Source organism: Arvicola amphibius, chromosome 2 (assembly GCF_903992535.2).
Source record: "Arvicola amphibius chromosome 2, mArvAmp1.2, whole genome shotgun sequence".
NCBI classification, from domain to species: Eukaryota; Metazoa; Chordata; class Mammalia; order Rodentia; family Cricetidae; genus Arvicola; species Arvicola amphibius.
Genome location: NC_052048.2, coordinates 18,420,439 through 18,430,255, shown reverse-complemented (window position 1 = coordinate 18,430,255; position 9,817 = coordinate 18,420,439). Strand labels below are relative to the sequence as shown.

General features: G+C 33.2%; 1 protein-coding gene across 1 annotated transcript; it reads right to left on the bottom strand.

Annotated features, from left to right (window-relative positions):
• Nucleotides 1-8,443: 8,443 nt before the first annotated feature.
• Nucleotides 8,444-9,364, bottom strand: LOC119806284 (taste receptor type 2 member 114-like). Its single transcript, XM_038317909.1, has one exon. It carries the CDS (start codon nucleotides 9,362-9,364, stop codon nucleotides 8,444-8,446), a length of 921 nt encoding a protein of 306 aa, XP_038173837.1.
• Nucleotides 9,365-9,817: the final 453 nt, after the last annotated feature.

Below are 9,817 nucleotides of genomic sequence, written 5' to 3'. Positions count from 1 at the left end.
CTCTGCCAATCTTTAAGAAGACTTCTGTTGCAGCTGTTTTAGATTATCTGGTGTAGAAAGTCCCATCTACTGGATGCTCAATGAAGGAGTGACTTTATCTTCTTCCCTTAAAGACTTCAATGTATCTCAAAAATTCATTGCAGTGGAATCTGAAATGTCATAGTGGAGTTCCCTATGAACTCCCATAAGTCCTAGTTTGTCTACAAGATGGGGCAGATTAAAAGTCTCCCTTTCAATTTGTTAATAGGTAAATGAAAAATTCTCTTTTGTGTATTTTGCTTGTCCCTTTGAGACTATTTTGCATTGGAAGAAGTGTCAGGTTGTGAGGTTCATGGTGTGACAGCAGGAAGGGTGGAGGGTCACAGGAGACTGGGAAGTTGGTAAGAACATGAGGAGTGGCAGACTAAACAGATATACTTTGTTCGCTCTTGATGACAGCTTCAGGGCAGGTATCATCCAGGAGAAACCCAAGCACATTCTGGTACTCAAGGGGCATACACAAGTGGGCAGCATACCAGCTACATGGAGATAGGCACCTAGGCCCTACACACACCTAATGGAAGCAAGGTAAATCAGGAAATCAAGATGAGGTTTCTCTGACTGAAAAGCCATTTTTTTTTTTAAACCATGAATTGTATAAAAGTTGTACTCAGCCCTAAACTGGTATAGAATAGATTGCTGGACTTTTCAGTTTCCCCACAGATTTGATGTCAGCTATTTTGTGTTGACTTACACTGAACACCCATATCAGTACTACATTATATAAACAAACCATCCTCAGACATTTTGTTTCACAGAAATAAGTACAGAAAGGATACAAAACACAAAATCTGACATTGATTTTCATCTTTTAACTATGGAAGTTAGTATAACTAGATGACAATAGGCACATACTTAAGTCCATGCTCTCTGTTCTTTTGGGACAGGTGCATTGCTTGTCTTCATGTTTTGAGGTCAGCCTAGGTAACACAGTGATATATGTCTTCTGGGGAAAAAACCAATCCCAAATAAACAGAAAGAAAAGAAGAGAAAAATCACCATAATTTTCATTTATAAGCCCAACTTAAATGAATAAATAAATAGTATAGAGAATAACCATGTATATGCAACCAAACATAGTGGTTCAATGATAAATATAATGCTTACTCTATGCTGTAAGAGCACAGTTGCACTTTATTCCACAGCAAGGAGTCTACATAACACACTATGCTAGTGGTTATTTGTTCTGAGCCGAAGTTCAACTTAGATGACATCATAGGACAGGTCGAGGATTGTAAAAACTCATTGGTAGAGCTGTTTGTAGGCACATCCCCTGCTACAGAGAGGAAAGGATAAGGAGAAAAACACTCTGGGCCAAAGAAAGAGTTCTTACATCAAAGGAGTAAGATAGTTTATTTTGGGACTGAAACAAAGATTAGGTTCTCCTAAATTCCCTACTGAGTTTCATGTTCCTGTGAGGAAGCAAATCATGACTTTTTTTTATAGCAATAAAGTAAATAAAGTCATAGAAAGACATGCTTGTCAAGTATATTGGTGGAAATAGCAAGTATTCTCATTCCAGAAGAATGAGAAATCTCTGCTATAGGCTTTGATGCTATTTGACAACATTTTTAGTGCTTTGGATAGAAACTAGGGGTTTCGTTTGTACATAATTTTGGCATGGATGTGCTTTTCCTTTTCTATGGTAGCTCTTGAGAGATGGTCTCCTAAGGTAAAAAGAACACTTGTGAGAATCAAGATCTATGTTGAATTACAGCATTGGACCAAATTGGCAAAAATCAACATTAAGTAAGTTAGCACTTCTATGATTCTCAATGTTTATAAGGGACTTCCTGAATGCTGTTTATATTTCTTCCAAATCTAGTTTAGAAGTGAGGTATACTTTCTCATGGCTTTGTCTGCTATTGCTGCATTATGGCCCAGACAATAAATTGTGGAAAGACTTTTGATATCACAGCACAGGACTAATGGTTATTTATGTTCAAATGTCAGTATCTATTTTATTAATGTCCTCAAGTGAGTTTTCATCCTTACACCAGGAAAACTATTTATTACTTCCTGAAACCACATAATGAATTAATTGCAATAAAATCTCATCTCAAACACTTGTAACAAAATGTACTTTCTAGCAGTGATAAATTAATGTAGAGTGACAACTTTATTTTCCCAGTCGCAAGATTAACCTACCTCAGTCTAGAAAGAATATATGTATATTTCATATGGAGAAGGTCCAGAAACAATGCAAAAGTGTCTGTGTCTGTCTATATAGAAAACACTTGCATTAAATTTTTTGTTTAATCAAATTTTTTGAGAATTTTATACTCTACTTACATTGTTCTCTCCTTCTGCTATTCCTCTGAAACTTCTAAATTTACCTAGCTTGAATAGTTTGCACATTTGCTGAACATTTAATAAATTCATAATATATAGTCATTCTTTTTATAAAACTAATAAATAGTGCTTTTTTCTATTAATACAAGGTAAGTATCATCAGAACCCAAATGATGCTCTTTATTGTTGGCACCATTTATAATTCCATTATGAAAAGAAACTATGACATAAAGTTGCTGATAATTATATACAAATATATACTTATGTATACATAATTTTAAAACATGCCACAATCTTAATCAGCATCTCCCATTTACCAGTTGCATATATACATGGAGTCCTGGACAAGAAACTCATAACAACAGTCAAACAAAAGAATTTAATGTGAAATATTTAAAAGCATTTAGATGAACAAAAATTATTTTTATGTCCTATCATTTTTTATTACATTTGACTATTTAAAAATGAATGAAATTAAATTTCTTTTTAGAATTTGTTGTGGAAATAAAATTCTTAGGAAAATCTGTGCATTCAATACAAATTATGAAATTTAATAAAAGTTTTTTGATTCAGTGAATGCTCTTTTAGGTACACATTCTTTGTTTTGTTTGAAGCATTGTAATATTTTATAACTCACTTTTAATAAACTCACTTTTTAATAAATCACTTAGATCAGTGTCAAGTGTAAAGAGTACTGAAGTTTATGCCATCATTATAGATTTACCACATTTCTGAAAATGCACATAAATCCGAACTATATGCATTACTAATTAAACTCATCTATTTTAATTTTAAATTCATATTGTAAATCATTTTGTTATCTCTTCCATAAGTCTGGTGCAAGGCGGTTTTTTTGGTCTCAATTTCTAGAATTAACATTGAAAATTTCAGATGCAAACCATTCTACAAAGAATCTCAAAATTAATATTTCAACATGTACAATGAGGTAAATTTAGTTCCTATTCTATCCCAAATTACAGAGTCAATGCTTTCTAATTTTTTTATCTTGAAAGTATGTTGGATTTTTTCTGCATCTAATTAGTTGGTCATATGGCGTTTATGAATCTATTTATGTGGTAGACTGTGTTTATTGACTTACATGTATTAAGTCATCCTTGCATCTTTGGAATAAAGTTGACTTTTTCATGGTGGACTTTTCTATTTTATAGATTTTTTTTTGCACTATACATTTTTCTATGCTCCCCCTTCCTGTTCTCTTCCCTTCTACCCTCTCCCATGACCCCATGCTCCCAATTTACTCAGGAGATCTTGTCTTTTTCTCCTTCCTATTTAGATTCATGTATGTCTCTCTTAGAGCCTTTCTTAGGTTCTCTGGAGTTGTGGATTGTAGGATGATCACTTATGAATATATATATATATATATATATATATATATATATATATATATGTACACACACACATACACACACACACACACACACACACACACACACACACATATATATATATATATATATACTCATAAGTGATCATATGTATTATATTTGTCTTTCTGGGTCTGGGTTACCTAAGTCAATATGTTTTTTCTAGATCCATCCATTTACCTGCAAATTTCAAGTTGTCTTTATTTTTTACTGCTGAGTAGTACTACATTGTGTAAATACACCACATTTTCTTTACCCATTCTTCAGTTGAGGGGCATGTAAGCTGTTTCCAGGTTCTTGCTAATATAAACAGTGCTGCTGTGAATATATTGAGCACATGTTCTTGTGGTGTGATTGAGCTTTCTTTGGGTCTATGCCCAAAAGTAGTATTGCTGGGTCATGAGGTAGATTTTTTCCTAATTTTTAAAAATGTGTCTTGAATTTTATTTGTAAATATTATATTGGGAATTCTTATATCCATATTCTTCATGGAGTTCTTTATTTTATATTATCTCATTTATATATTAATGTAAAATGGGTTTCCTAAAAAGAGTTGGCATCATTTCTTCTTCCTATTTCATGGCGTGGTTTGAGAAACATTGGTTTCTGTTCTTTTAAAAAGTCTGGTAAAAGTATTCAGTGAATTTATTTAGATCTTGGATTTTTTGTTTGAAGATTGTCTATTGTTGTCTTTATCTCATTGATAAAGATGAACTTATTTAAATTTTAATCTCTTCTTGTTTTAACTTTGGTAAATCATACACATTAAAAATTTATCCATATCTCTTGAGATTTACAACTTTGTGAAGTATAATTTTTTAGAGTATATCTTTATGGTCCTCTGGGTTTCATTGGTGTCTATTATAATGTCCCCTTTCACTTCTAATTTAATTAATTAGAGTCTTCTTTATCTCTATTCAGTCTATTTGAGTAAAGGTCTGTCAATTTTGTTAATATTTTTAAAAAATCAACTCAGCTTCATTGTTTCTTTGTAATTATTATTTCTATTTATTTTATATTAGATCTTTTTTATCTAATCTTTATTATTTTCCCTAACTACTGTTGTTAGTTGTTTCTTGTTTCTGTTTTTCTCTGACTTGAAGATGCATCCTGAGTTTATTTATTTGGATTCTCTCTGATTATTTTGATGTAGACATTTATACTTAAATACTTTCCTCCTAGGATTTCCTTCACTGTAGCCTACAGCTTTTCTTATATTGTGTTTTCATTTTTATTCAGTTCTAGACATTTTTAAATTGCCACTTTAAAATTTCTTCTGTGATACATTAATCATTTAATAATGGGTTGTTTAATCTCCACAGCTGTGTATAATTTTGTGCTTTCTATTGCTGTTGATATCTAGCTTCATTCTGTTGTGACCAGATAAAATACCAGGAATTATTTTAATTTTTCAGTATTGTTTGAGATTTACTTTTTGTTCCGATATATTGTGTATTTTAGAGAAAGATCTTCCTACTGTTTAGACAGGTAGTCCATTTATTTTCTTGTATGACTTGTCTACTAGGCAACAAGGCCATACTTAAATTACTTACCACTAATGAATTGGGACTAATACAATGCTTTATGTCTTATAATCGTTGTTTTATAAAATTGAGTGTGCCTGAATTGGTTGCATATATATTTAGAACTGTAATGTCTCCTTGATAGACTGTTCCATTGATCAGTAGTAAATAACCTTCTTTATCTCTTTTGAATAGCTTTGATTTGAAGTCTATTTTATTAGATTGTGTTAGTACCTCCTACTTGTTTCTTGATTTCCTTTTTTAAAGAATACTTTTCCCATTATTTTACACAAATTTAATTTTTATTTTTGGTGTTTAGATATGTTTCTGGGAGGCTGCAAAATGAAAAATCCTATTTTTGAATCTAACTGCTAATCTTTGTCTTTTTATTGGAGAGTTGATACTATTACTATTTAAAGTTATTACTGAAAGATGTGTCATGATTTTGTTCATTTTGCTGATTGTATGGTGTTTGTTTGTTTAGATCTTGTTGTTTAACCACAGAATGACCTATCAGTGCTGTTTTCTCATTGTTAACCATTGGATGTTATTATTTTTCTCTTCTGTCCTACATATTTCTGCAAATACCCTTTGCAATGCTGGTTGGTGGCTATGAGATTCCTTTAGCCTACACATTTTATCTCTGTACTTTCCAAATATATTATTCAAAAATACAAAAATATTAATTTGAAAAATTAACATAAGAAGAGTTAAACCTTTATGTATATAAATATCTAGGCACCAGACCATAAATATAAGAATGATGAAATTAAAAATGTGAGCCACCAACTGACTCACAATGTACCTTTTAACATTAAAAACAAATCTATTTTTCAAAAAAAAAAACACAGAAATTTTGAGTTTCCTTTCTTCATCTTTACTTATATTAGATTCTATCCAGTATATAGTATCTATCTATCTATCTATCTATCTATCTATCTATCTATCTATCTATCATCTATCTATCTATCTATCTATCATCAATCATCTATTTTTGATTTTTTTTTGAGACAAAATTTCTGAGTAGCTTTGGAGCCTATCCTGAAACTCACTCTGAAGACCAGGCTGGCCTTCAACTCACAGAGATCCACCTGCCACTGCCTCTTGAGTGCTGGGATTAAAAGCAGGATCACCACTGCCTGACAAGTATTATATATATATATATATATATATATATATATATATATATATATATATATATATATAATCAATTTTGTGGGTCTGGGACTGAGCAAAACAAGATACTATGTAATAAGATTCTTGTCAAGGCAGATGTTGGTGGATATCTTTATGAGTTTGAGGTCAGTCTGGTATCCGCAGCAATTTCAAGGCCAGTCAGAGTGACATCATGAGATTGCTGTCTCAGAAAACATGCATATTTTTATATTTTGGTTGTGGACTAGCTTTTAATGGCTGAGCCATCTCTCCAGCCCAACATGGATATTTTTAAAACACACAGTATTTCACATAAATTTGCAACATTTCATGTCTGCTATAGAGATGAATACTTTGCATTGGTATGGATCTAGGTATATTGATACAAATTAAAGATTAATTTTGTTACAAAAAAAGAATGATGAAATTCTATAAATTTTCAAAATAAAACACTTATCTATCATATTGAACATAAAAGTTTCAACTTCAGAATCAACAAGTCAAATGCATTTGTGAATGTACATTTCCATAAATGAATATGTGATTAAGAGTGTGTGTGTGTTGTCTCTGCATGTGCATGAGCATGTGAATGTATGTGTGTGGGAGAATCTTTTTGTGTGAGTGTGTATGCGTTTGAAACCCTAAGTCAGATTGTTGCATACCTCATATAGATTCTTCCGTTTGTTCATTCTTTTGTGATTTGGTCAGACACTGTGTTAGGTCTTTTGGTAGTGCTTTTCAGCAGAATCTTCTTCAGTTCTAGATGATCTACAACCACTTCATTTCAAGTCACGGTATTCATAAAGTATAATGACTTCTTTCATCAGTACTTTGGTCCTATCTTCCACAGATGAGACAGATTTTTTTCTTCTACTCTCTTTCTCTAGTTAAATTTCAAAGAACCAGATGTGTTGTAATTTTAAGCTAGATCTTACCATTGCTACTGCATCAAATACCCAATAAGAAGAACAGTAGAGAGGGTGCCCAAACTGGCCTTCCCCTGTAATCAGATTTGTGGATACCCCAAATATCATCATAGAACTTTCATCTACTAACTCATGGAACCAGATGCAAAAATCCATAATGAAGCAACAGGTCAAGCTCCAAGAATCCAATTGAAGAGAGGGATGAGGGAATATTTGAACAAGGGAGGTAAAGGTCATGATGGAAAAATATACAGAGACAGCTGAACCAAGCTCATGAAATGTCAGGAACTCCAGATTGACAGCTGTAAAGTCTCCATGGGACTGAACAAGGTCCTCCATATGTGGGATACAGGGGTGAAGCTCGAACTATCTGAGGGGTCCCTGGCAGTAGGACCAGAATCTACCCCTGGTGCATGAGCCAACTTGTTGAAACCCATTCCCTATGATGGGATGCCATGCTTAGCCTTAATACAGTGGGGAAGGTTATTGGTCCTGCCCCAACTTAATATGTCAGGCTTTGTTGACTTCCCATGGGAGACCTTATTTGTTGGGAGGAATGAATGGGGGATGGGTTAGGGAGAGGTGAAGTGGAGGGGGCAGTAGGGGAAAATGGTAGTTGGAATGTAAAAAAGAAATTTAAAAATAAATAAATAAATAAAAATTAAACAAAAGAAAAGAAAAAAAGAATTTCAGGATTTAGGAGCAATCACAGTGGACTCTCTTTGTTTCCTTTACCTTGGGTTTTCCTATGGAAGGGTGTCAACTATCCAGGGAAGCCAAGTAAAAGCCAAAAATCCTTGCTTCATTAATTTTTTGTTTTTGTTTTTTGTATTTGTTTTTTTTTTTTTCTGACATGGAGTAGTCTATGATCAGTACTTTTGCTCTGGTGTGTGAGTGAAGTAGTTGTAGACTTTAACAATTAAATGAGCAGATGACTTTACACACAGCATTAAAATGTTTCCATAAAGTGAGGTTCCTTGAGTAGGCAGTCAGAACATTTCAGAAGACTCCAATAACATTCGATAATAGTGTTAAACATCTCACAAAATATAATGCAAATGAAAACTGTCTTTAAGGATTTCTTCCCCGGATTATCCTGGACCATTAATTTTTTTTGAGACTATCATGTGGCTCTGAGATCTGTTCCTTTCTCAAGGCACTTTAATTTTTGCACTACCTCCAAACAGGATTGTTTCAGCTGACTGTTCGTTAGAATTAGGATTAAGGAATGACAGCAGGGATACAAGAATGTGATTATCAAACCAAACATAAATAGCAGTTTGACTTCTGGGATAAACGAACACAATGCAACTATGGTCATACCTATGAAATGCAGTATATAAAGGATGATAAAAGAAATTAAAACTTGCATGGCTTTCACATGAGCTTCTCTGTTGAGGTCTCTGAATATTGAGACATGGGATTGCATCTGAATTCTGTGTCTCCAAAGTGAAATAATCAATAGGAAGCATGCAGTTAGAGCCACCACAAAATAGAAAATGACTCCCATATTCAGAAAAACACAGACAATAATGAACTCACTTTTCTTAATAGGGACCTGTTGGGATGTATTTCTTTTGTTTTTTTGAATCAACTTTTCAAGTAGTGGAAAAGAAAGTAACCATGTCACAAGCAAACATCCTATCAGGAAGATAAAGACCAAATTAATTCTCCTCTTCAACCAGAGGAACATATGGTGGGAAAAATTTGCTATCTTTAGAAAACAGAAGACACTGAGGCTGGTAGCAAAAAAGACACTCAAGTTGTTGATAATAACCCACAGATAACTCATGTATTCAATTGTACTGACAGGAGAAAGCAACTGTCCGGAGAATAACTTTGTATATGCATCTATAATTAATAGCCACGAGAGACAGATCCTGGAAATCGCCAAGCCAGAGATAATGAATCCAACTGTAGACAATTTCTTGTTCTTGACATAGTAATTGCAGCTAACAACTCCAATAAACACATCCCCTATAATTCCCAGTACTGTCTCACTAGTTGAAATAAAAAGGAGGATGCCTTCTGCTGTACTCAGCATCCCTGCTAATTCCTAAGATTACAACTACTGCATGCACTATTGCAGATTACCTGCTGGAGAATGTTTCATAGATTGACTGCTTGATGGAAGATTTTATGTCATCTTATATTTTTTCCATAAATAAAGATTTAAAATTGTCTCAAGAATATATTGTGATAAAATCACAGTTGTCTCCCCAGAGTTCCTTCTTCTTGCTTCTATTAAAGCTTAGCCTGTCTACATGAATGTGTGTGTTCTAAAATGCCTTCTTGTAATTTGTTAATAAGCAAATGAAAAATTCTGTTTCATGAGTTTTACTTACCCTCCTGAGTCCATTTTGCATTAAATAGATTGAATTGCAGAACAGAAGGAGTGTCAGACATGGTGAGGGGATTCAAAACAACAAAAACATATTTTGCATTTCTTTCTCAATTTCAGATCATCATGAGCTGGGCATGAAGGTATAGGCTCATA